At 35.1% G+C, this 27,836-nt stretch overlaps 2 protein-coding genes across 5 annotated transcripts; both read left to right on the forward strand.

The window, feature by feature from the left end:
• The first annotated feature begins 205 nt into the window (after positions 1–205).
• LOC121765786 (nicastrin) lies at positions 206–10,585 on the forward strand. 3 transcript variants are annotated; one of them, XM_042162016.1, is made up of 17 exons: positions 206–564; positions 1,824–1,943; positions 2,029–2,143; positions 2,654–2,736; positions 2,818–2,894; positions 4,138–4,218; positions 4,586–4,657; positions 4,749–4,822; positions 6,067–6,199; positions 6,281–6,352; positions 6,706–6,825; positions 7,854–7,925; positions 8,078–8,215; positions 9,316–9,400; positions 9,541–9,973; positions 10,099–10,228; positions 10,394–10,585. In XM_042162016.1, the coding sequence occupies exons 1-17, from the start codon at positions 495–497 to the stop codon at positions 10,490–10,492; spliced, it is 1,974 nt and encodes a 657-aa protein (XP_042017950.1). In that variant the 5' UTR covers positions 206–494; the 3' UTR covers positions 10,493–10,585. The 3 variants fall into 3 exon arrangements, with proteins under 3 accessions (XP_042017950.1, XP_042017948.1, XP_042017949.1); XM_042162014.1 differs by having other exon boundaries at positions 207–564; positions 10,099–10,585; XM_042162015.1 differs by having other exon boundaries at positions 208–564; positions 4,141–4,218; positions 10,099–10,585.
• Positions 10,586–15,426: 4,841 nt separating this feature from the next.
• Positions 15,427–20,753, forward strand: LOC121765395 (NADH dehydrogenase [ubiquinone] iron-sulfur protein 1, mitochondrial). 2 transcript variants are annotated; one of them, XM_042161534.1, is made up of 6 exons: positions 15,427–15,954; positions 16,184–16,430; positions 17,129–17,423; positions 18,263–18,452; positions 18,534–18,637; positions 19,648–20,753. In XM_042161534.1, exons 1-6 carry the CDS (start codon positions 15,552–15,554, stop codon positions 20,548–20,550), a joined length of 2,142 nt encoding a protein of 713 aa, XP_042017468.1. In that variant the 5' UTR covers positions 15,427–15,551; the 3' UTR covers positions 20,551–20,753. The 2 variants fall into 2 exon arrangements, with proteins under 2 accessions (XP_042017468.1, XP_042017467.1); XM_042161533.1 differs by having other exon boundaries at positions 15,428–15,954; positions 18,263–18,637.
• Positions 20,754–27,836: the final 7,083 nt, after the last annotated feature.

The raw sequence follows: 27,836 nt of genomic DNA on the forward strand, positions 1-27,836 counted from the left end.
AATCCGTGCCGGTCAAATATTGGACATTTAATCACGGACGGAGGGAGAATAAAATAAGATAAAATCCTCATTAAAAAATATAATATTTGACGAACCTAAATTAGACAAATATTAAGTTATTAACACTATTTTTGAATTAGTTTAATATATAAATAAATTTACAACTCCAGATTAAATGGAGCAGAGTTGGAAGATTTTGATGTATTGCTATGTTTTTGTTGGACAATCAAGAAATCTTGAAATTCTTGCATCAAATTTTGAGAATTGGAGCATTATTATTGCTCTAATAAATCTGCATAATTATTATTTTTAGTCAAAAGTGGGAAGTTGCAGAAAACGACCAAGACTAGAATAGAGAGAGCATTTGAGCATTTTGATCAATTGTTTGCACTCACAAACCCAGCATCGGAGCTCCAATTCTACATCTCCATGGATTAGGGTTTTTCTTCTCCACATTCAAATTTCCAACCAAGTGTTTTTTCAGTTACATCGCGATGGAGTCGAAGCTCTCGCTGCTGCTCTCTTTACTCTGCTTTATCACTTGCATTCACACATCTTTCTCAGGTTAGTCATCGCACACGTCTTTTACTACCTCCTTCCTCCCTCCCTCCCCCTCCTTTTTTCTTTTAAATTATTTCGTATTCTTATTTTTCATAAATCATGGAGGATAGGGTTTTGAGTCGAATCAAATTTGAAGGATTAGGTCTTTATTTGTTGAGTTACACAATGCAGCAGCCATTTTACGCTGTGGATTGCTAATTGTGGTTGCATTTGATCGGCGAGATGATTGTAAAAGTTAGGATTGTATATGTGAAAATAGACGATATAGATATTGAATTCGAATTTCTTGTTAAATTCGATTAAAGTGAGAGATCATTGGATGAATGCATCCAAAGTAGTGTTATCAGAATACAATTATACCTTATCAAAGCTAGTTACCAGTTGGTTAAAATAGAGATTTCGAGCGAGTAAGAGTTTAGAGAATTTGCTGGATAGAGATCAATTTTTGTTGGGATATTTTGTTGATTTCTGATTATAATGAATAATCATGCAATGTAATAACTATTTCATCTGACTCTATATTAACAGAAATGTGAGGTGATATGCTAATTAGGGAAAACTTCAATTTGATTCTAGTTCTATCCGGGAAGCTAGAATTGTAGCTTGCGTGGCATTCTTATTTTCTCGTAAGCTGTTGTTTGTAGTGTGACGTCATCGTTGATCTAACATTATGTCCTGCATATGTTTCAGTGTGTGACGACTTCTTCATGTGTTGATTGATCGTTATGGCTATTTTATGAATGGTTTTTCTTCAGTTAAATTGAATGCATTCTTGTCTTTATGGGGTATGAATTGCTGTTGTTCCCTAAACCATGAATTCTTAAGAGATACCTAATTTACCTTTACCATGAACCTTATGTTTTTAGATGAAGTTATTATCTAGCTGCATGTAGTTATACTTTACCACTAATATTTCATTATATCTTGCTCGCTGCATGTAATGCTTATGTCCAAATGGCTATTGTGTATTCTTTGGAGCGCAAGTCTACAATTATTCAGAACCATACAGATTTTCCCCTATTCCTACTAAATATTAGTATTCATCAATGAGATGAATGTATATTTTAATAGGATGGGAATGTTTATACGTGTAGGAGCAGTATCATGTGTAATAAAACTGCAAACTGGGTCAAGACTTTTGACCCCTTTTTTTCCTTATTTTTGCCCTGTATGGAAGATGGCTATGTTTCTGTCTTTTTTTTGGGTTATTTTTTCAAAATGTTTTATAGTTTTGCATCTAAATCTCAATGATATTTGCACAGCTTCAGGAGAGACAAACTCATTTAAGTCAGTTCCTGATCTTGAAAAGTCAATGTACAAAGATATTGAGGGATTCCCCTGTGTCCGTCTACTCAACCTTACAGGGGAAATTGGTTGTTCAAGTTGGTACTTCTGTCAAATCACTCTTGATAAATGTATCTAACATATTATTTATCTCATTTGCTAATTGAAATTTGCATTTTTTAGATCCTGGACGTGAGAAAGTTGTTGCTCCGATTGTTAGATTTAAGAGTTCAAAGGAGTTGACTGAATCAGCTGCAATCTTGCTTTCGGTAGATGAATTTGAAAGCGTGTTGTCAAGGCATGTAATTGTTTCCTTCTTTGTCATTCCTGTCATTTCTCAATTGTTACACAATGATATGTTTCTTGCTATTTGGTTTGTGGATATATCTTTTCTAGGAAAATTATTGGGATATGTAATCCATGTCTAGGTGATCTAAGTGATACGGTGACTTAAAACTTGAAAGAAAGAATGCAAAGGGAAAATGATTAAATCCAAACACAGGGTTAATGTTACTATCTTTATAGCTATTGATATGGTTGAACACATTTTTTCTATCAGATTACTTTCGACTGGCTCAAATATTGTTTACCTCTTTCTTATCCTTACACAAAGTCTAACTCTGACTAAACTTGGTTTTTGGCTCTTCATGAACCTCCGCACACAAACTGTGAACGTTAGATCAAGCTTGTTTTGTGCATGTAACATGTGCGTGATATTTGGGGTTTATATAACTTTTTCTCTTTATAAGTTGGGCAAATGCCGAGAATCCATCATTTTAGTTGATTTTATTTGTTTCTTCTTTTCCAGAGTATCAAAAGATTCAGATTTTGCTAGCAAAGTGGCTGGTATATTTGTTGAATCAAGAAGTCAAGTTCAAAATGACTTAGATGGTAACTGGATCCATCAATCTTGTTATTGTGGGGCAGGTTAAATAAGTTTTTGATACTATAACCTTCATATTTTCCTTTCAGGATTTTCTCCAGATGTGAAATTTCCACAGGCGGAATTCGCTCCATATACAAGCAACAATTTTCAGTGGAATCCAGCTGTATGTCGTGAAAATTAATGTCACCTCATATTGACTTGTCTTGAGTCATTCATTTGTTTCCAAAAGTGTTAGGAATTAGGAAAGTACATCTTCTATGGAATAGAGGGCTTTAGAAACTAGATATAAACTGCACTTGCTTGATCATGCTTTGGGAAGGACTACATCTAAGCTGGGAAGATGCAAATAGGGTTGTGTTTAACTAGTGGCTGTGATCAGACTTTCTTAATTTCCCTTTTCAGTTAGTACCTTTTGTCCACCCTGCTTCGCATTAAGTGCCAAATTTTCTATATGCGACAGAAGATACTGCAATTCAGATCAAAATCCACTCAATAGATTTGCTTGTGTGATAAACTATATTTGAATTCTTGTCGCCTGCATAAATTATTGACATGTTCATACTTTAGGAAATATCTGGTGAAAAAGTTTCTGTGAGTGTGAGGTGAACTCTTGTGGGTAATAGTTAACTAGGAAGCTGCTTTATTGTCTCCAAGTAACTCTTCTGGGTAATCTTATGAGTTTTTTTGCGAACCTCCTCACTCACCATTTTGGGGGCAATATAAATTAGCTTTCACTTTAACGCACTATCCATGTGATGAAATATCTTGAGACTTGGAGCTCAGGTTTTTGTGAAATTTCGATAAGCTTATAAGGTAGGGAGCCCTAACTTAACCCAAAGCCATGTTCAAAAGTTGATGGTTGACTCACACTTATATGCTATTCCACTCTTTCATGTGGAACCTATGTGGGATTCATATCAATCCACCCCTCTTCCGAACAAGGCGTCCACGGACGGCACATGCTGAGTGGAAAAACCAAGTACAAGGACCACCATCGATTTGCTGCCCCTTGGGCCCACATCTACGGTGGCACCCCTTTGGTCACACCTTTGGCTAGCCCCTTTCTGTAGGCTGTCCGGATCCATGTTCACCACACCAAATTGTAAGAATATAAGCTAGGGATCCCTAACTTAACCCAAAACCATGGTCAAAGGTAAAGGGTAGACTCCCACTTATATGATACTCCACACTTTCATATGGAAACCGATGTAAGATTCGTAGCAAATTCGGTTGTGCCAGAACCATTGTAGGAAACATGAAGGAACTAATTTGAAACTGATTAAATTTAGATCAGAACAATTGTTAGTGCAGTTGAACACATAGCAAACTTTAGGCTGCAGTCTTACTTCTCTCTCCTTGATTTCCTGCATGTTTATTTCTAACTAATTATCACTGTTGCGCCTCAGCAGGGATCTGGAATCATGTGGAAAGATTATAATTTTCCTGTGTATTTGCTCTCTGAGACCAGCACATCGATCGTGCAACAGGTAGTTGGGATTCAAAAGGCATATATTCTTACCACACTTTTGTTCAGAAAAAAAGTTTATCCCCTCCTGCATATGCAAGAAAAGCAAAAACCTCACTATATAAAAAAATCATATCTGGTTACTTTTCACCTGTGTCATATATTAATGCATTATTCACTTTTCTGGACTCTTTTTGTCACTCTTTTTTGATAAATAACCATAGAACTTTGCAAAGAGGATATGTCTTAAGATACCTATTATTGCCCCTATTTGTTGAATTTAAAACTTGAATGCTGTGCTTCTGCCATCTGCAATTTGATCACATTAATTTTTTGCCTTTCATTTCATACTTAAGTTTCTGTAAAAACGAAATTTCTTGCGTATGCAGGCTGCCATAGCGAGTGAGAACAGTAAAATGTCGTATACTAAAGTTGTTTCTGAGTTTGATCTAGTTATGCAGGTAAGTAGTTGTGCAAGAAAGTTAATCAATTCCTTCAGGTTATAATACACTGCTTACAAGTGATATGCATACTAATGATCATTTCAAGCAGACTACAAAATCTGGTACACATAATTCAGACTCTTGTTTGAAAGAAGGAACTTGTCTTCCTCTGGGTGGATACAGGTTAGTCCCATAGATCCTGGTTCAATTTCTTGCAAAGATTTTTTCTAGTGCAAGAAAATGTGATTACATTTGATTCACCGGTTTACGACTCTGACAATAACGCCTAATTGATATTTTACTGCTGGTTGTTTGATGATCATAAACCGGGACCGGCATTACAATTTATCGTTTACGACTACTACATATAATCATTTTCAGTTTCATTTCTGTAGAACACTGTTTTCAGCTAGATTGTTTATGTTTCATACTCCATCCATCCCCAAAAAGTAGTCCCTTTTTGCCATTTTAGGCCGTCTCACAAAATTAGTCATCTATTTTTTGGAAGTTTTTCACCACATTTTACAAAACTACTGATGTGGGTCCCACTACCCACTAACACTACTTCAACTTCTTTTTCCCTTTCTCTCTTATACTTTATCAATTTCGTACTAAAACGCATGCCTTCCCCCAAAGTGTCTATTTTTAGGGGACGGAAGGAGAATGTTTTATTAATATGGGTACTAGTTGGGCTTATGTGTTGGTATATGAAAAGGTTATATTAGACACTTGCAAGATCTTTGTTTACCTATATTCAAACTCAATGAGTGTTCCCACTGGCAAGTGCTCCAGGGTGACTCTCTTCAGCAACACATTAAATCTGAGAATAGAACTAGCTACTTAGTAATAGTGAACAACTTGAAGCTTGAAGTTAGTGTTTGGACTTATGAATATGTTGGGCAGTAATCTCATTTGCTAAGAATGTACTTCTGATCAGTCATCAGTGTGTCTCAGTTGACGTGTTGCACTGCATGAGTAACACTAAAGTAACATAGTTATGAAATCACCATTTACTGGCTTTGGTAGGTTTTGCCTAGTAAACTCTCCCGTTTAACCTTTTTAACTAGTTTGATTATGTGCTGACATGACTGAGGAACTTCTGACTTACCTTGACGTAGAATAAAAATTTGACATGCCTGCAGTTCTTTGTCTCAGTATTGAATGACTGGTATTTTAAATTATTTTCAACCTAGGTGGTCCCATAGGATCAAATCTTTGTTCTGGCAATTCGCACATGCTATCTAAGTGGTGTTTTGTGCTTCTTAGTTCAAGATGTATTAGATAGATGGAACTTTTAATGAATGACAGTAGTTTACAATTTTATTTTTTATTTTACCCTGAGTTAATTAACTGTCACTTAAAAGAGTAAAGGTTCGTTTAAGGCATATCTTAGCTTTTGACCTCTGTATGTTTAATTTGAAGGGCAGTGTCTGGTCAGCGCTTCCACCAATAAATTTATCTTCTTCACCTAAGCCAAAACCAATTGTCTTGGTGATAACATCCATGGATTCTGCATCTTTTTTCCGTGATAAAAGCCTTGGAGCAGAGTCCCCTATATCTGTAAGTTGCATTCATATGTCCAAGTTAATTTGAACGAAGTGAATTGCTCCTTATGTATATTTGTTCTTTATAAATGGGCAGGGGTTAATTGCAATGCTGGCTGTAGTTGATGCTCTTTCACATGTTGATGGACTGGCAGAACTTAATAAGCAGGTTAGTCTCTCTCTAATCATTTGACACTTGCAGATAAAGTTCACAAGTCTATTTCCTGCTAGGAGTTTCATCTTTAAGCTGATGTTGATCTTAATTTTATACTCTAGTTTATAATTCTGTTAGCAGGCTCCTTGCACCATTTAAAAGTTGAAACTCCTTATTACTTAGTCTAGATACCCGTATGTTTCCTATCCCAAAATAATAAAAATAACATTTGATACCTGTTTTTGTTCAATTTCTCTATCTAACAAAACAAGTAACTTTCCCTTCTCATGCAGTTTGAATGTGATATTGTGATATTTTTTATTTTTCTAAGCTGTATAATGAATTTCTCTCTTGTTTATATGCTTCAGCTTGTCTTTTTGGTTCTCACTGGTGAAGCCTGGGGCTACCTAGGTAGCCGGAGATTTTTCGAAGAATTTGATCAACAATCAGATGCCATTAAAGGACTCAACTTGACAACAATTGAAATGGTATATCACCTGAACCATACACGGGATATGCGTATAAAATGTTGTGATGTAGTTTGACAGTTTGACTTCTTACATTTGCTCATGAAATAGACACTAGGGTGAGCCTAATGTTGAATTCACTGACTTGCTAATACTCCCTCCGTCCCGCACTACTCGCACTTATTTCCTTTTTGGGCGTCCCAAGTTACTTGCACTCTTTCCATTTTTAGTAAAAATTTTCACCTACAGCCGTCATTTTTGACTTTCCTATACACTCATTCCTTAATCTCCGTGCCGAAAAGGAAAGGAGCGAGTAGCCCGGGACGGAGGGAGTACAAGATATTATGCCATATAGTAGTACACAAATTAGTTGCTCCTTCGATTATCATTTTAATATTTGTTATGTCACAGCTAAGTAAAGTCTTCTAGTGGAAAATCCTGTATAGCATGATGCTTGATAGATTAATGAAATTTGGAGGTTTAATTATTTTAATTTAATACTATCTCCGTTTCCTAAAAATAGAAACTCTCTCCTTTTTTGGTCTGTTTCCTAAAAATAGAAACTTCTGATTTTAGGAAATGGTCCCCACAATCCACTAACTTTAATTCCATTACTTTTTCTCTTTCTTTCTCTTACTTCACCCATTTTTTCTCTTCCTCTCTCTTACTAATTTTTCATTAAAACCCATGTCGTTTCCAAAGTTCCTATTTTTAGGAAACGGAGGGAGTACTATTTTGGTTCTCATTTGTGATTAATTTGAAATTTTAAGTTGAGCTGATGGTGCATTGTATGTAATCCTCATCCATGCTTGGCCTTGAGCTGAAAAGATAAGCCATGCTATTAACTTTACTGCTTTAGGGCTTTATTATAGTTGAAATCTTCAGATATCTATTTGAATGAGGTCCTGGGAAACGAGTCATGTTTGTTAGAATGAGAGACTGAATGTTCTATGCACTATTTAAGATGAGAGACTGTGATGCACACAGCTGAAATATATTTGTTAGCATAGTACTTAAAATGATTTTAATAGTGTATATGTTTATTGTAGGTGATGGAAATTGGATCTGTTGGAATGTCCTTTTCTCAAGGCACAAAAACATTTTTTGCTCATACTGCAGGGGTAAGGCACTGTTTAGGTTAGGATCTTAACCTAGTTGTGCGGTACTAGTGCTCTGGATTTTTTAAATTTCCAATGTTTCTCGGTTTCTATTTTAATTTTCCATGGTGCATTAATGCTCAAAATTTGATCAAGTTTATTCTACAAATTTGCAGGCTACAACCTCTGTGAATGAAACATTAAGCGCACTATACAGTGCACAAGATTCCATGCCTGGAAATGTCATGGTAAGGAAAGCCAGCACATCAAACCCTGGGGTGCCTCCTTCGTCATTGATGACATTTCTGACAAAGGTCAGGATTGAAACCTTTACAGAATTGGATTTATCTAGCCTCACCATGTGCGTTTCCTAGCCATCATTCTGTATGTGATGTATGTGGCTAATAGACCAAAAGAGGGAGATTAGAGAGAAAATAAGTTGATTAAAGTATTAAACTACTCCCTCCGTCCGCGAATAGGAGTCCCGTTTTTCCATTTTAGTCCATCCGCGAATAGGAGTTCCGGTTCACTTTTACCGTAAATGGTAATGAGGTCCCACCTTCCACTAACTCATTCCACTCACATTTCATTTAAAACTAATATACACAAGGGGACCCCTATTCCACTAACTTTTCTCCACCTATTTTTCTCAACATTTCTTAAAACCCGTGCCGCCAAGAATGGGACTCCTAATGGCGGACGGAGGGAGTAATATATAAGGAAAGAATGGCCCGATGTTCATATTAATTCTCTATTATTTTCTATCAGTTTTGGTTAGTAATATTGTCCCCTCAAAGTGTTATCCTAACAAACAAGAAATGCTAGTTTATGGCTGGGAGGAATGTATAACTCATAACCTTTCTAATAAGATTATTTTCTAATGATGTAACCACTGGTTAAAACTATCAAACTTAGTAGTTCCAAAAATGTGGAAACAGTGGATATCACTTGTTTATAAGGGAATGCTCTTCTGTTTCATATCATGTTTCATGGGTTATTCGTTGAAAGTAGATTCTTATAACTAACTTGTGCTTCATTTCACAATTTGTATCTTTGTGTGGTTCTCTACTAAAGTACCTCAAAAATTTATACTCCCTCCGTCCCAAAGTAGTTGAGTCATATTCCTTTTTGGGTTTTTTTTTTCAAAAAAAAAAGTCCATCTTCTCTCATACTTTACTCTATCTTCATCTCTCTTACTTTATCCTCTCCACTTAACCTTTACCACATTAATTTCTTAAATCCCGTGCCCAACAGAAATGGCTCAACTACCTTGGGACGGAGGGAGTAGTTTATAGTCTTGTTTGATATAATTCTCAAACCAATTATGTGTCATGACTTTTGAATGAAAAGATTTTGTGTTATTTACTTACGGGGTTCTGCTGAATTTTATAATTTAATTGGATCTTGTTTGCAGAAACCAGAGATTTCAGGGATTGTCTTGGAAGACTTCGATTCTACTTTTAGCAACAAGTTCTACCACAGTCATCTAGATGGCCTATGTTAGTAAAACCGACTTCTTTAATTGTTCCATTTTCCTTTGTTGATTTGTTCTCACCTCCCGTGTTAAAGTAACGTGACTGGAATTTGAGTTATCTCTATTTCTTATCTGCTAAAAAGTGGATATGTTGGTTTCTTGCAGCAAATATAAATTCTTCATCTATAGTAGCAGCTGCTTCCCTTGTTGCTCGGACTCTATACATCCAAGCTGGTGGCAGTGATCCTTTGGCTTTAAATAGTATAAATGTCAATGCATCTTTGGTGGAGGAACTTCTCAGTTGCCTGTTAGATTGTGAACCTGGGTTATCATGTGAGTTGGTGAAGCGCTACATTTCTCCCTCGACAACTTGTCCAAACCATTATGTAGGTGTCGTATTGGGAGAACCATCTACTGCACGTTATCCCATTTATGCTGGGGATATTTCAAGGTTTGTATGGAACTTTATGGCTGACAAGACTGCTCTCCCATCTACGAATGCAAGCTCTTTGTGCCCGAAACATTGCAATGGTGACAATGAACTATGCATCAGACAAGAGGCTGTTGAGAAAGGAGTCTGCGTCATCTCATCAACCAGGTAATTTACCGTCCAGCAACCTTTGTTTGATAATTGAATGAGCTCTATAATTTTGTCCTAGTTTGTTCTTCAATTGACATGAGTTTCCTCATTCGACCATTCATGTTCGTAACTTTGTACCATAGGTACGTTCCTGCTTACTCAACTCGTTTGAAGTACGAACCTGAAGGCTGGAAAGTGCTAGCTAGCAACTCATCAGACATGATGGGCATCAAGGATCCCGTTTGGACGGAGAGCAATTGGGACATGATACAGGTAAGGGTTTACACAGTCCAAGATGGTGCATATGACCGTGTAATTCTACTGTTGGGTATCGTCGTCACTCTTTTGGCTTACCTTCTAATAGTAGTAGGTAGAACTCTTGTTAGAAAGGCGTTGAAGAGGGACTAACTTGCTATTTTTGGAACCCAAATTTTTCAGACTATTTTTAACCCCTCGGGTGGAAGATGGAAAAATTCTCTTGGATCTTTTTTTGCAATATGTGGAATTCGCATTTTTGTAAAGACTTTGAATTGTTAGTATATACGTGAGATCTATGATATTAGTGGCACTATTACCTATGGGATCAGTTGATTTTGATCAATGCTAATTTAGAAGCCTAGTTTTTGTATATACTCATTGTGTGCCATTATACATGTCACAACTGAAAATTGACAATGCTTCCCTGTCGATTATTATTATTAACTTGTGATTCGATGCTATGCTTAGATATTCTATCTATCTAAAGGCCGGTCAATTATTATGATTACTTGTTATTAATGAAAATGACTATAATTTTATCTCTTGTTTGTTGCATTTTTCTTTAAAAGTTCGGCTGTAAAAATGTATTTAGATTTTATCTTATGATTAATCATCTCACTTCTACCCTTATGACTAATGTCATAATTTGATCTTTGATACATTCTACTGTGACTTATGTCATATGGTACTCCATTCCATTATCATCTTGTCTAAAACTAAATGATGATTTTTTTTTATTTTTTTATTATTCTGGATAGAAATTGTATCATTGGTTATTAAACTTAGTACTGTGCAAGCAGTTCATTGAATGGCATGCATGGCTACAATAATTTTACTGCAAGTGTGGGGTCTCCGGCTACTCACTCTATGGAATATATAACTCATGGTATAAAACATATTTATTCAGTTTGCAACAATAGTCATAATTTTTCATATTAGTATGTCTATTATTAAGGACCAGAAGCGTGCTTTGTCTCATGTCTTGGTGCCCCCTTCGAGAAGTTTGACGAGAAAATATGAATTTGCATGTTCTATGTTGTCTCGTGAATGATTTGGGAAATCTGAAATAAAATAATTTTTGAAGACTTCACCCCAAATTGAGAGTTGAAAAGAGAAGACTTTTATGGCGCTTTGGCACATGGGTGAGGGGTTGGTGCTCAGGGTTTCCTTATTCCCCTACACAAATGGTAGACAACTTGAACAATGTTAGAGGTCGACGAGGCTCTGAAAGTAAAAGGAACTTGATGTCTGAAGGCTTTTGAGGTGTGCTCTTTTGTGGCTTTGCTGTTTTTTCTTTCTTTCTTTCCCTCTGGTGTCTACTTTTCTTTCGTTGGTTTCTTGTTCTTGATTGAGCTGGTGGTGTGGCTTATGTTGAAGGTTGGCTCTGATTGTTGCTGGCTTGTAGTGTTTCTTTGCTTAGCTTGGTGTTTTCTTGGTTAAGTTTCATGTAGGTGGGGGGGTTTTGCTTAGTTTTTTTTGGGTGTCTTTTGTTGTTACTTTAGTCGCTGTTTGTTAACAACTGTTTTGCGCGTTGCGCCTTCAGCTTCAACATTTCTTTTGTATCAAAAAAGTATGTCTACTATTAGTCTCATTCGATTTTTAATAATTTTTTTATCTCTAGTAAAATAAATTATATTACATTCATCCACGAAAATAGTTTCATTTTGCCATTTTTGGACATCCACAAAAATAGTTAAAATTTGTATCATACTTTACCAACTTTTCCTCCCCTCTCCCATACTCTACCTACTTTTTCTTTCATATCTCTTTTACTTTACCTTGTTCCCCCCTCTTATACTTTACCTATTTTTTCTTCACATCTCTCTTACTTTACCTATTTGTTCTTCTTTTCTCATTAAAATATGTGTCGTCCACAAAAGAGACTATTTTTTGTGGAGGAATGGAGTATTTTTACCAACAAATACTTGAATAATTAGGTATTAATTCTCATCTCCCTATTCTTGTGACCTTTTGAGGAGTGGGAGAAATTGTTGAAATTCTATGAAAGAGTCTCGGGAGCCGGGATGCATGCCAGTTTCATACAACCAGGTGGAGTGGCACAAGATTTGCCTCTTGGCTTATGTCGAGATATTGATTCCTTCCTCTTAGAGAAACTATGTAATGATTCCCACATTGGTCTAGAAATTCCTTTTGAATAAGAGGCGGAGCTCTCTTCGAGGGCTTCCTATCTGGCGGCCACTTTCCTTACCTTATCCCCGCCACACTCTCACTCCAAGTTAGGCCTGCTGAGCAAGATGCATTGCGATTTCCTCTTCTGTGTACGCACCGGAATATGAGGTTTGTAAAGACACAAAATAATTCAAGAATCAAAAGATTTAAGAACATGGATTATTAAGTAAAATGTAGGTCTAAATATTGGATAAATAATCCGAAAAATATTAGAGTCAACTGCTCTCAAATTTTAGAATTCTAAAGAGTTTATGATATGGATTTCGATATAACGAATAACGAATGATCTATTGAATATATTGATCTAAAAACCCCAAACATAAGAGTTTGCAGCGGTATCCTTAGATCAATAATCTAGTTTGATCCACTTTAAGAGTATGAAAATCTCGATCTGTTGGCCATATGATCAACCAAGAACCTTGGTAAGGTTGAACGTTACAAGACCTTATTCAAAGTATCTTGATAAATTCTATACAAGTGAACTAATCATAAAGGAAAAGTCAATTTCGTTTATAGACTGAAATAAACTCTTGAGAGGCTTACATCATTAATACAACTTAAAACTTATACCCATAAATAATACCTCGAAAATAACTTCTAAACCTTTGGTATTCAAGTCACTTTATTTAACAGAAAGTGTAACTTAATTTTGGATGCTTCCATTTGAACAAAACATCATTTATCTTCAATTTGAACCCCCAAAATGTAATGAGTAATGAGTCCAAGCTTCATGCATTATGCAATTTGGGCCAATGCATACGTACGAAAGAAATATGTGAAAATCTCGCTAATGTGGCAAATGTGCGAAGTCGATGGTCCGTTGAGCTAGTTTTGCTTAGGGGTGAGAAATTATACCGAAATACCGTAATACCGGACTTATCGTACCGGAAAAATACCGAAAATACCGATTTTTCGGTATACCGCAGTTTCCGGTACGGTATGATACCGTACCGCAGTGTTTCGGTACGGTAACGGTATCAATTTTTCTATACCGCGGTATACCGAATCCACGGTATACCGTGGTATACCGGTATACCGATAGATTATTATATACATATATATATATATACTTATATATATTAATATTAAATATGTTGTAATATATATATTACATTTATATATATATTATATTAAAAAAAATTAATACATCAATTAATACAATAAAATTAAACATTCAAATGATAATTTATTCAAACAAATTCAAAATTAACCTGAATTATTTTTTTATCAATTCATCCTATTAAATATAATAAACACAATAGCACATAACACCGAAAGAAGATTGAAAATACGATATCGGGAATATGTTTCAACAGAGCACATTTGAATGAATTGTATTAACTCACACCATTTAGTATATGATTCTTTGTGTAATGTCATATTCCAAATATACAAAGTAATTAAAAATTTTGTTTTATTCTTCGTCCCACTTCATAAAATGTCAATTAAAAATATGTGCAGCTGAAAATGAATCAAATCGTTTAATTAGTGTTTAATTCATTGTATGTTATCTTATTTTATAGTATATTACTTAAATTGAAGGATAAATAAATAGGATACTGATCAGTCATTCTTAATTCTTAAAGAGAAATAAATGTCCAATTTAAATTACTAACTAGTGTCACGCCCTTGCGATGCACGGGTCATTTTAATTTCTTCATATTTATTTCATTTTGCGAAATAAAAGTTGTGAAATGATAAACAAAAGAATATTCGACATCCTTTTACTTTGGATTATACTTTTTCAATCACATTAACCCCACATAGACACAAGAGTGTGTTTAAATGCTACATTTTCTTAAAAATGTCAATACGATCACATTAAAATTTCAACACATATTTGTGTTGACATTTTGATAAACTGTCTTGACATTTAAATATCAGACTTAAAATTAAAAAGCATTTTAAATCTGTGAAAATATGAATTAACCGTTGAGTTATAACTGTAGGAGCAAGTTTACGTTGCAATAATTTAATATTGCACTGGTGAGACACTTTCTAGTCGAGATTCATTTCATTGCAATATAACGACCCTATACACTAAAAACCCAAACCTTGAAACCTAAATCCTAAACCCTTAACTTTAAAATATATACTCATCATAACCAACAAATGAGCCAAATTTTGTTATATGTTGAATTTTAGTATTTTCACATTAAAAAAATATTATTTGCTAGTATTTTAAAAATTTATTCAAATCAAAGGAAGACCGTGCCTTGTTAATATTTTTGAGAATTTGTATGCATGTTTATAATGATAGATTGAAATTAAAGTTTAGGGGGAAAAAATTGAATCTTTATTTCATTACACTTGTAAATCTATTTGGAGATTTTATTTATAAGACCAATTATTACTACTATTGGTCTAAATAGCCAAAAATAATCAATAAGTACCTTCATTTTATCATTAACCACGATTATGGGATAAAATTCTGAATATATGTAATCAAAATAATCCATAAATATATATTAAAAGATACTTAAATATCAACATCATCGGCAACAACAAATATAATATGATACTTGATAACATGCTAACCAAAATATAAAATTGAATATAGTGATGGACGAATTACCGATAGCAAAAAATAATGAACAATCGAGAAACCAATTAGTAAATGAACAAATCAAGAAACCAATTATTTTTCGGTATACCGTTACCGTTACCATACCGTTATTACGAACGGTATACCGAAACATGGTACGGTATACCGTAATAACGGTATGGTAACGGTATCAAAAAATATCATACCGAATTTCGGTATACCGAAAATTCGGTACGTTATCGGTATTGAATTTTGTCATACCGTACTTTCCGGTACGGTATGCGGTATGGCACGGTCGGTACGGTATACCGTACTGACCCACACTTAGTTTTGCTCCCTCTGTGCAATTCCAATGGACTATCAAGTTGGTATGGATGAAATGTGAGTATTATTTTTAGATAAATTTATTAAATAATATTTATGTTTTATTTGAATTTACAAATTTTGAATTCAAGATTAATTCTAAGCATTTACTCTTTGCCCGTAGAAGTTGACCCGTAAAGAATCCGGATCTCCCCCTTTCCTTTCAATTCCCTTCAATCGAATCCTGGCAACCACATCACTCCCCAACTCGGTTTCTGCAATCGTTAACCGACTCAAAATATGGGGCTGAGTCACCTCGCTTCTCGGGCCATTTTTCGATCCGCCCGCCTCGCCGCCTCCAATTCCCGCCACCTCCGCCGCGCCATCGTCACAACCCCGGAGCTCCACAACTCCGCTACGGCAGCTGCGGCGGAGCCAGATCTCCCCAAGAGGAACCCCGTGGCCGGCGCCCGCGTCCATTTCCCCAATCCGGATGACGCTATGGAAGTCTTCGTCGATGGCTACCCGGTCAAAATCCCTAAGGGGATGACGGTGCTCCAGGCCTGCATGCTCGCCGGCGTCGATGTCCCCAGGTTCTGCTACCACGACCGCCTCTCCATCGCCGGAAACTGCCGTATGTGCCTCGTCGAGGTCGAGAAATCGCCCAAGCCGGTCGCCTCCTGCGCGATGCCCGCTCTTCCAGGTACAAAATGCTTTAATTGATTGATATGTGTTGCTTTATATGATGAGAGTGAAGAGCGATAAGCTGGTTTTCTATTCAGTGAACGTAATACTGATATTGCTGTTTCAGAATTGGTTCATGAGGAATTTTACCATATTTAACTTAATTTTGATCATTTACTCAATTTTTCACATTTTAATTTTCAATGTTTATATGCTTGGCTTGACATTAATTATTTACTGTCTCGTAGGAATGAAAATCAAGACAGATACACCGCTTGCAAAGAAGGCGAGGGAAGGAGTGATGGAATTTCTGTTAATGAATCATCCGCTGGATTGCCCAATCTGTGACCAGGGTGGAGAGTGTGATCTCCAGGATCAGTCTATGGCTTTTGGGTCTGATCGTGGTCGTTTTACTGAAACGAAGAGATCAGTAGTTGATAAGAACCTAGGCCCTCTGGTTAAGACAGTGATGACTCGATGCATCCAGTGTACCAGGTGCGAATCTGTTTGTAGTTTGCACTTGTCATTTCAGTTTAGGGTTTATATATAGAGCTGCAATGTGTACCTGTCCACTAAGTTTGAAAATTTCTCTTTATACTGTCACTAGGGGTGGGATCCAAATATTTCATTGTCCTGAATTATAAAATGAGAATTGGAACCAAAATAAGGATATGAAAATAGTTCTCATCATAGAATTCGTAGTGTTAATTAGCATGAGTAGAAAACCTGAGAAAGTGACTGAACTGGTTGGCTGGATATCTAAATAAATCTTGTTATGGAAGGACCTTGATCCAGATTTTGGATCTGGTGTGTGAGAAATAATTTCATAACACGAAAAAAGAAATACTCAAATTGTGTTGTGGAGCAAAGAAGGAAGTGTGTCGCAGTGAGTTGCCGGCGAAAAGCTCTCCACCTGTCTGCGTCTGGGTTTTTGAAGCTTTCTTTTCTTATTAATTCTGCTGGTTTCTGCTCAGCCTCTCCTCCCACTGTGTCTCGTTGCCCAAATAATAAGAGAAGAAACATAAAAAAGGCGAATAAAGAGAAATTCTTTGCAGTGATCCCTGCCTCTTCAGTTTTGGATTGTGTTTTCTATGATAATCATTTTTCCTGACACATATAGACGTGGATCTGTAATTATTGTTGATTGCTTTGAGCTGAATGTCTGTTCTCATGTGTTGCATGTTATTAAATAGGTGTGTGAGATTTGCATCAGAAATAGCTGGTGTTCCAGATCTTGGCATGCTGGGTCGTGGCAGTGGAGAAGAAATTGGAACTTATGTTGAGAAACTTATGACCAGTGAATTGTCAGGCAATGTAATAGATATCTGTCCTGTAGGTGCCCTGACATCGAAGCCTTTTGCCTTTAAAGCCCGTAATTGGGAGCTAAAAGGAACAGAAAGCATTGATATAACAGATGCTGTTGGTTCAAATATTCGCATCGATAGTAGAGGTCCCGAGGTCATGCGGATTGTTCCTCGGCTGAATGGGGTAAGCTGTGATTACGTCTTAGAAGGCTTAAACTCATTTTATTCATTCTGTCATTCTGTTCTTATTGGATTTTGATTATGAAGATTGAAGACTAGCTAGCTGGAAGATTGTCGCTTTATGCTTTCCTAACTATGACCAAAACTGTATGACTTAATATGTGGACTTGTTGAGGATGACTGTTGAGGTTGACGAGGATTGAGGATTTGAATTTAGACATAATATGTATTGATGTGTGACTTTACACTTTAATTATTGTTCTAGTAATTCAATTATTAGACATATTATGTACTAGTAATTATTTATGACTTTATGTTTTAATTGTTGTTCTAAGGTTTGATATTATGTTTTTATCATTTTCTAAACTTTAACATTATATATTTCATATTGTTATTATTTTATTTATTTATCGACTGCCATATTCCGCTATGCCTACCACCATAACCTCGTGGCAGGTTTTTGGTCGACCGCCATAAGCCGCCATTAATAAAGATTATCTCTGTCTAGTTGTGACTTATTATTTTCTTGATTAATATGAGAGTTTAATGATACTAGGTCAGCTGTTTTATTGTTTACCGAATATCAAAATCAGGTTGCAATCATGAATCATCAACATCTTAGCAGATAATTGGCATTCGAATGTGAAATGTTTATTAAATTTATTTCTGTCTGTGTTGATTTTTTGCATCAACTTCCAACATGCTTGTCTCGAACTCTTCATCTTTAAATTTTTCTTGTCGTTTATTTTTGACTTATTTCAGTTGGTCATGACTTACAGTATTACATTTATTTTATCATGCATTAGGATTTGTTGTTATATGTCATTCGGCGCATGTGTGCAGGACATCAATGAGGAGTGGATATCAGATAAGACCCGGTTCTTTTATGATGGCCTGAAGAGGCAAAGGCTAAATGATCCAATGATTCGGGGTGCAGATGGGCGCTTTAAGGCTGTGAGCTGGCATGATGCACTTGCAGTGGTTGCGGAGGTAATCCACAAAGTTAAACCGGATGAAATTGTTGGTGTTGCTGGTAAGCTTTCGGATGCTGAATCTATGATAGCACTAAAGGATTTCTTGAACAAGATGGGGTCAGATAACATTTGGTGTGAAGGAAATGGCCCCAGTCCGAATGCTGACTTGCGATCTGGATATATTATGAACACTAGCATTAGTGGGTTGGAGAAAGCTGATGCTTTTCTCTTAGTTGGTACACAGGTAAATTTTATTCCTCATTGATATTGATGGCTAATGACCTTGAAGCAACACTTCTGAATAACTGATCGACTCCAATAAATTTACTACCCAGTCTAATATTTCCTCAATCCCTTTAGTATCACACTTTCTGATAGCTCAACTTGGAGTGGTATCATTTTATTGAATTAGTCTCTGACACTTGAACTTAGTTCACAATGGTTTCGTTTTAGAAGGTAGTCTAGCTACAAACTTTAACTTCATGTTGATGAAGTAGGTTAGGCCCTCGAGATGATTAATAGGATTATATATAAAATTAGATGGTAACATTAGTATGATATAAGGATATTATGATATGGTAACCATAGTGATGTTTATTGAGAACAGAAGTGGCTAGCCACTACATGAACTATGCCCCTCTAATGTGCATGCATGTCAGGCAATGCCGCAATGACAAGGTAGATTCATGAGTTTTTGATGAACATCATAAACGTTTATAAAATCAGATGAATCCCTTTCTTATATGAGACCGTGAGTTCGCTTTTTATTACTGCACCTGACATACAAAGATTATTGAATCCGATGTACTCCCTCCGTCCCATAATAGATGTTAAACTTTCCTTTTTAGTTTGTCCCGCAAAAGATGGCACATTTCCTTTTTTGGAAAAAGTTCCCTCTCACATTAATATAAATTTACTATTTTCTCTTTCCACTTAACACACAAAATAATACCTCCTAAAATCCCATGCCATTACACATGTGTATCATCTATTATGTGATGGAGGGAGTATAATTTACTGAATTAAATAAATGAATTTACCAGGAATGTCCTGAAGGTGGCAATTTTTTTTTTACTTTTTGAGTTTGGTAAATTGTTCCACAAATTTAGTAATTTTATGCGCACAGTGCAGTAATAAGAAGTGGACTCACGGTAAGAAGGGGACACATAATAACCAACCTCATTATATATGTATATACAGTTCTTTGGACACTCTTTTGCTGTCACCTCAATCTGATTATTTTTTCTCTTTCAGCCAAGGGTTGAAGCTGCCATGGTGAATGCTAGAATTCGCAAAACAGTTAAAGCAACTAATGCAGAGGTTGGGTATGTGGGCCCTCCAGCTGATTTGAACTATGCTCACAAGCATTTGGGAACAGGTCCAGAAACACTGACTGAGCTTGCCGAGGGACGCCATCCATTTTACTCTGTCCTATCCAATGCTAAAAACCCTGTCATAATTGTTGGTGCTGGAATTTTTGGACGGAAGGACAAGGATGCAATTTTCTCGGTGGTTGAGACCATTGCCAAGAAAGTAAATGCTGTCAGGCCTGAATGGAATGGACTGAATGTGTTGTTGCTTAATGCTGCTCAAGCTGCTGCACTCGATCTTGGACTCGTAGCAGAATCAGAAAAAAGCATTGAATCTGCCAAGTTCGTCTATCTAATGGGTGCAGATGACGTAAATTTGGACAAAACCCCTGAAGATGCCTTCGTGGTATACCAAGGCCACCACGGTGATCGGGGTGTGTATCGGGCCAATGTTATTTTACCAGCATCAGCTTTCACTGAAAAAGAAGGCACATATTCAAATACTGAAGGGTGTGCTCAAAGTACTGTACCTGCAGTTCCCACCGTTGGTGACTCTAGAGATGACTGGAAAATCGTTAGAGCATTGTCTGAGGTGGCAGGTGTTGCTCTGCCATACGACAACCTAAGTGCAATCAGATCCCGAATAAGCACTGTGGCCCCCAACCTATTGCGGGTTGATGAGAGAGAGCCCGCTGCATTCTCAACTTCTGCATTGAGACCAGAAGTCAAGGAGAAGCCCGATGCTGCTCCTTTCAGAGCTGCTATAGAGAACTTCTATATGACCGACTCCATTACCAGAGCGTCTAAGATCATGGCGCAGTGCAGCAGTGCCTTGTTGAAGAAATGAGTGTAGTCCCGGCATTTCTATTAAGGTGCCATTTCGAATCTTCTTTTAGCATTCATTGTGAGAGAGAACATGTAACCCCCCCTTGCACTATGCCATATTGTTTTGCTCATAAATGGCAACATAACTGCAATCTATATGGATGTTTGATACCCTTTTTGCACTACAATTTCTACTGAGACATCAAGATATTCTTTTTGATTTAACTGCTCATGTTCAAATGAAAAGTAATAAATGTATTTGAATCATGAAAACTAAACTTGGATGATGAAATTGTGGTTGATTTAGTGCTTGGTTATGTCTTCTTGTATTGTGGATGGAGAGAGATGTTCTGTAGCGTAAACGTGAATACGAAAGTGGGGAACTCCCTTTTCTGTGCTTTAGGCTCCGTATATATACTCCAGGTAAAAATATGTCAAAATAAGTACCCCTGCCGTTCCTTATTTGTTTGAGAGAGAGTTTCCAAAAATTAGAAACGTGTCATCTTATTTGGAATAAAATAAAAAGAAAAGTGTGTCATCTTAGCTGGGACAGAGGTACTAAAAAATGGTAAATTTGTTTGATTTTAGATTTTGAACAAAAGACGAGTGCAAAGGCAAAACAAGATAGCGAAATACAAGGTTTTGAGATTGACAGATACACCGACCGATGTATAGAGTGGGCGAGCAATTCCATAGATAGTAAGTTAACAACATGGTACTTCACATTTGTTGGAGGTACATGGAGAAGCTAGGAAAAAAAAGTGGTAACACTATCGAGCATCGAAGAAGCTAATTTATGAGGAATCACAGTAAACAATTAACTGACAACCGACTTTAAGATAATCAAACTATGAGAAATGTAAGTATTGTCAAGGCTTCTCATCCATTTCTCTTTTTAGGCCCAAATTCTATTGGATTGGGCCTACTTATTTTCAGTTTCGGTTTCTCTTTACAATAACAATTGACACATGCGCCTGTTTAGATAAAAAAAAAACATAGCTTTACAATATGATTATTCTGTTTGTATTAATTTCGCTTGTATTTGATCTCATCTTAACGTTTAATAAAAAAAATTGAATTGGAGAAAAAGCATAGTTTTGAACTTTGAAGGAAAGATTTTGCGCAAAATCATACTACTGTACTATATAAAAATGGCAAATGGAGTACAAATCTAGACTGTTATTCTACAGAGTTTGAATTTTTGTTTCATATATTTAATAGATTGTGAGCATCACTAGAGTCCGGCAAAATCTAAAGCCAGTTGTTTCTATCCATTGCAATTTAATTTTGGTTGTTTCGATGATTCTAAGCTTATTTTATAGCGCCTATTTTGACTATAATATAGAGCCGAGGAAGATTCATGCCGGTCGCCGGCCTACCATTGGTTTGTATTTTTGGGTATTAAATTTTGATCTTGAAGCATGTAGCCACCCTACCCTAACTACATCACACAAATTATTCCGATCAACTAATAATACTATACTACCTTTGTTAAATAAAATATATTCACACCGATGGGTATTGGAGATAAGTATAATATTATCTTTACTTATTGGTAGCTTAAACAAATGAGTGTCCTTTTCGAGGCAATTTCCACATTAGGGGACAAACTCTCCTCATTTTCTATTACTATTCCAAATTTTGTCTTCTAGTTTACTCCTCCGTCACCTATAGAATTATGTCCATTAGAATTAATACAACTTTTAATGTATAATTAATAAAATAAGAAAGAAGTAAAAAACAGTTTGAAATTGTACAGTGAATGAGAGACGCATAAACAATAAAATAAAAAAGAAAAAGAATAAAGTTACCATAAATGGATATGAACTATTTCTTTGGGAACTTATTTATATGGGTCGGATGGAGTACTTAGTAATGTACTCTCTCGATCCCAACTAAGGTGACACACTTTCCTTTTTTGTTTGTCCCAATTAAAATGACACATTTATATTTTTGGCAACTTTCTCTCTCAAACTAATACACACAACTATTTTTTTTCTCTCTCTCCAGTTAAATATTCAATTCTCTTTTCTTTTGCATTTAATGTGTACACCCATTTTTTCTTTATTTAATTAACTACATTAACCAATAACTCCTAAAATCCGTGTCGACTAACATATATGTTATTTTAGTCGGGACGGGGAAAGTAACATGTAGCATGATAATATAAATTATATTATTTATTATTATTATTGCTCATATGTTATGTAAAAAGTAGACATATGACATGTCTAGTTAAAATAAATGGAGATGATTATAATGCAATAAAACACAGTGTAAGAATGAAAAATATTGTCTCTATGAGAATAACACCGACAGTGCGCTAATAACGATTTAATTTGGTTAATTACAAAATGAAGAGTGTTCCCCAGATAGGAGTACTTTCCACGTGAAATTATCAACTGCCCTTCTATCATTAATATTGCCTTTATGCTATTAGGATTCTCCATTGATTTGAAAATGTAATTAATAAATAGTTATTGTAGAATGATTAGCAACTTAATTTATACACCATTCTTACTTAAAAATGTAGACCGTAAGAATGACACATTTTAAGAATAAATTAGTAATTAGAAAAGAAAAAAAATGATTGAAATATTACTAATAAAGAATAAGGCACACCTCTTAAAAAAGAAAAAAATTGATAAAAGTAAAAATAGATTAATTTTGTGGGACTTACCAAAATATCAAAGGAGACTATTATAAAGCGATAAATGATATGCTCCTTCTGTCTCAAGGTAGTTAAGTCATTTATTTTTTTGGCAAAAATTTTATCATCTCTCATTCTGTACTCTCTCTTCATCCCTATTACTTTATTCACTCTCTTACTTTACTCACTCACTTTAACCTTTAACACATCAATTTCTTAAATTTTATGCATCTAATATCTAGTTTCTGAATTAATTTGATTGGATTATCTTTAGGATTAAGTTGGTGGTAAACGAGACAGTTTGATAGGATAGATAATTCATCTATTTTTGAGTTATATGATAAAAAAAATCTAAAATGTGTGTTCTTATCGGGTTTTGTTTATTTAACTTTCCTACCGACAGAGAGCCAATTAGCCATTTGTGTTTCGTGAGAATCTCTAGCGGCTCACATTTAATCCACATTAAAATTTACTTTTTAAATTTATTTTAATATTTTATTACTGAATCAATTGTTAATTTTGTAAATTATAATATAAAATTCAAATTTCCATTTATTCTTTTATTTATTGGTTTAAGTCAAGGAAAACTAAAGCGTAAATGAAACATTATTTTTATTCAATTTTATAAATTAATAGTGATAATGGCACTTTCTAGTATTTCCTTTGTTTCAAGGAAGATGACCCGTTCTTTGGGTAAGATAGGATTTTATACAACTTTATTTTGTGTGTTAAATGGAGAGAGTAAGCAAGAGATAGAACAAAGCAGAGTTAAATTTTTTTTAATAATGAGCTATTTTGTTTGAGATAAATAAAAAAGGAAAATGAATTTTTTAAGTGAGGGGGAAGTAATTAAGATCCTTCAGAATGTAGAAAATAATAATAAAAAAACAATGATAAAGCGCGCGGGCTACATATGAATTAGTCTATACTTAGTAAAGTAAAATATGTTACTGAAATATGATGTTTGGGTCTAGATCTAATCCCTAATTATGTAAGATGTTTTCACAATTAAAAATAAAGTAATGGAGTATAAATTAAGATCGAACTTTTATGGCTATAACTAGGGGTGGGTCGGTACGGTATACCGTACCGACCGTGCCATACCGCATACCGTACCGGAAAGTACGGTATGACAAAATTCAATACCGATACCGTACCGAATTTTCGGTATACCGGAAATTCGGTATGATATTTTTTGATACTGTTACCATACCGTAATAACGGTATGGTAACGGTAACGGTAACGGTATACCGAAAAATAATTGGTTTCTTGATTTGTTCATTTACTAATTGGTTTCTCGATTGTTCATTATTTTTTGCTATCGGTAATTCGTCCATCACTCTATTCAATTTTATATTTTGGTTAGCATGTTATCAAGTATCATATTATATTTGTTGTTGCCGATGATGTTGATCTTTAAGTATCTTTTAATATATATTTATGGATTATTTTGATTACATATATTCAGAATTTTATCCCATAATCGTGGTTAATGATAAAATGAAGGTACTTATTGATTATTTTTGGCTATTTAGACCAATAGTAGTAATAATTGGTCTTATAAATAAAATCTCCAAATAGATTTACAAGTGTAATTAAATAAAGATTCAATTTTTTCCCCCTAGACTTTAATTTCAATCTATCATTATAAACATGCATACAAATTCTCAAAAATATTAAAAAGGCACGGTCTTCCTTTGATTTGAATAAATTTTTAAAATACTAGCAAATAATATTTTTTTAATGTGAAAATACTAAAATTCAACATACATCAAAATTTGGCTCATTTGTTGGTTATGATGAGTATATTTTAAAGTTAAGGGTTTAGGATTTAGGTTTCAAGGTTTGAGTTTTTAGTGTATAGGGTCGCTATATTGCAATGAAATGAATCTCGACTAGAAAGTGTCTCACCAGTGCAATATTAAATTATTGCAACGTAAACTTGCTCCTACAGTTATAACTCAACGGTTAATTCATATTTTCACAGATTTAAAATGCTTTTTAATTTTAAGTCTGATATTTAAATGTCAAGACAGTTTATTAAAATGTCAACACAAATATGTGTTGAAATTTTAATGTGATCGTATTGACATTTTTAAGAAAAGGTAGCATTTAAACACACTCTTGTGTCTATGTGGGTTAATGTGATTGAAAAAGTATAATCTAAAGTAAGAGGATGTCGAATATTCTTTTGTTTATCATTTCACAACTTTTATTTCGCAAAATGAAATAAATATGAAGAAATTAAAATGACCCGTGCATCGCACGGGCGTGACACTAGTTAGTAATTTAAATTGGACATTTATTTCTCTTTAAGAATTAAGAATGACTGATCAGTATCCTATTTATTCATCCTTCAATTTAAGTAGTATATAAAATAAGATAACATACAATGAATTAAACACTAATTAAACGATTTGATTCATTTTCAGCTGCACATATTTTTAATTGACATTTTATGAAGTGGGACGAAGAATAAAACAAAATTTTTAATTACTTTGTATATTTGGAATATGACATTACACAAAGAATCATATACTAAATGGTGTGAGTTAATACAAATTCTTTCAAATGTGCTCTGTTGAAACATATTCCCGATATCGTATTTCCAATCTTCTTTCGGTGTTATGTGCTATTGTGTTTATTATATTTAATAGGATGAGTTGATAAAAAAAATAATTCAGGTTAATTTTGAATTTGTTTGAATAAATTATCATTTGAATGTTTAATTTTATTGTATTAATTGATGTATTAATTTTTTGTAATATAATATATATATAAATGTAATATATATATTACAACATATTTAATATTAATATATATATAATAATCTATCGGTATACCGAATCTTCGGTATATACCGAATATTCGGTATACCACGGTATACCGGTATACCGTGGATTCGGTATATACCGAAGTTTCGGTATATCTTGGTATACCGTGGATTCGGTATACCGCGGTATAGGAAAATTGATACCGTTACCGTACCGAAACACTGTGGTATACCGAAAAATCGGTATTTTCGGTATTTTTCCGGTACGGTAAGTCCGGTATTACGGTATTTCGGTATAATTTCCCACCCTTAGCTATAACTTCCAAACCCAAAATCTGGAAAAAATAAAAACTTTGATAATAGCAGTGAACTCGATTCGTTTGCTATGATTTCAATAAAAATTATAAAAGAAGATTTAACTTTTTATGGCTATAACTACCAAACCCATAAGAGCATGCGCAGCAGTGGACGGACGGCGTTCGTCCGTCCGTGCAGCTGGCACGGCGCTGCTCGCTGCGAAGAGCACGTCCGTGCTAGCGAGCAGGCGACGTGACGGCACGCGATTGGGCAACGGCATAGCCGTTGCCTTTGATATTTTTTTTATTAAAAATCAGTTTTTAATTAAAAAAACCGATAAAAAAAAATTCACTTCCCAAAAAAAATATATCCGTTTATTAGGCCATCCACAATAGGAATAGCCCAGCAATAGCTCAGCCATAACCTAGCCACAAACTCCTCCTGCCACATCATCAACACTAAAAATCCTCCGGCCACATCATCAAAACAAGCAAATAGCGCAGCTATAGCCTAGCCACATCACTAGCCACATCACTAATAACAATTATATAAAAATGAAATAATTAACAATCACACAATATACGGAATTTAATTTACGAGACATATACGAGAAACATTAATAATACTATTAAAATTTTAAAAAGTACAATAATTTAAAAAAAGTACAGTAATTTAAAAAAATTACAATAATTAAAAAAAGTACAATAATTCACTCATCGCCTTCGTCGTCGTCTCCTCCGTCGCTGTCGCCACCCTGGCCTCCGCCTCCGTCGCCACCGTTGCCGCCGCCTCTACTCCCGTCGGTCTCCCTCCGTGCCGCCTCCAACTCGTCCTGCATGCTCATGAGAAGCAAACTCTTCTCCACGTGGTCCACCGCCGTGTTGGGGTTTGGAGCCCCTTGCACAGCGGAAGACTTGTACAAAACAAATAAATCAGACGTAGGATCTATTTGACAGATTATGGAATTAATCTATTCACATGTTAACACAGAATTGCATGCTAGAACGCAAATAATTCATGCTCATAGAATATAAATCCTAAACATGAATTCTACGTTTTAGAGTTACCGATTTGATTCTCCAAAGAATCGTCGATTGCTCGCGCCTTCTCCATGATGATCTTCAATACTAGACCACAAATCTTCTGACTAGTGTCCCGAACTGTATTCCGACATCAGGGTGGGCTGATCTTATCGAAACACTAGGACTCGAATAAAGAAGACAGAACTTTCTCACGGAGGAGAAGCTGAAAAACTCATGGAGGAGAATTTTCTTTGAAAAAATCGTCCCCTTCATTAAGTGTGAATGGACGAAATCTGTATTTTCTGTCTCTTTTATTCTCCTATTTATAATAGTTACATATTGGGCCCAGTCAGGGATCTGTGGAAGGTTTTGGATATGGGCTCCCCAATTAGCTTTTTACTAATTAAATTGAACCCACAATTTAATACAAGCTTATATTGGAATATTACGAGCAGCCACTACATACGTAATATTGAACTCCCCATCCAAATCCGAAATTACAAGTAATCCGGATTTCCATTTTGTTTATTATTTATTTCTCGTGCTTAAGATAAAAATGTCCATT

This window comes from Salvia splendens, chromosome 14, assembly GCF_004379255.2.
Source record: "Salvia splendens isolate huo1 chromosome 14, SspV2, whole genome shotgun sequence".
Lineage (NCBI taxonomy): Eukaryota > Viridiplantae > Streptophyta > Magnoliopsida > Lamiales > Lamiaceae > Salvia > Salvia splendens.

What these genes read in the sequence shown, in the direction of transcription:
- LOC121765786 (XM_042162014.1), top strand. Translation starts at nt 495, where the DNA reads ATGGAGTCGAAGCTCTCGCTGCTGCTCTCTTTACTCTGCTTTATCACT. An exon ending in CATTCACACATCTTTCTCAG is followed by an intron (nt 565 to 1,823) that starts GTTAGTCATCGC and finishes ATATTTGCACAG; the next exon opens with CTTCAGGAGAGACAAACTCA. An exon ending in AGTTTGATCTAGTTATGCAG is followed by an intron (nt 4,658 to 4,748) that starts GTAAGTAGTTGT and finishes CATTTCAAGCAG; the next exon opens with ACTACAAAATCTGGTACACA.
- LOC121765395 (XM_042161533.1), top strand. Translation starts at nt 15,552, where the DNA reads ATGGGGCTGAGTCACCTCGCTTCTCGGGCCATTTTTCGATCCGCCCGC. An exon ending in CGCGATGCCCGCTCTTCCAG is followed by an intron (nt 15,955 to 16,183) that starts GTACAAAATGCT and finishes ACTGTCTCGTAG; the next exon opens with GAATGAAAATCAAGACAGAT. An exon ending in TTCTCTTAGTTGGTACACAG is followed by an intron (nt 18,638 to 19,647) that starts GTAAATTTTATT and finishes TTTCTCTTTCAG; the next exon opens with CCAAGGGTTGAAGCTGCCAT.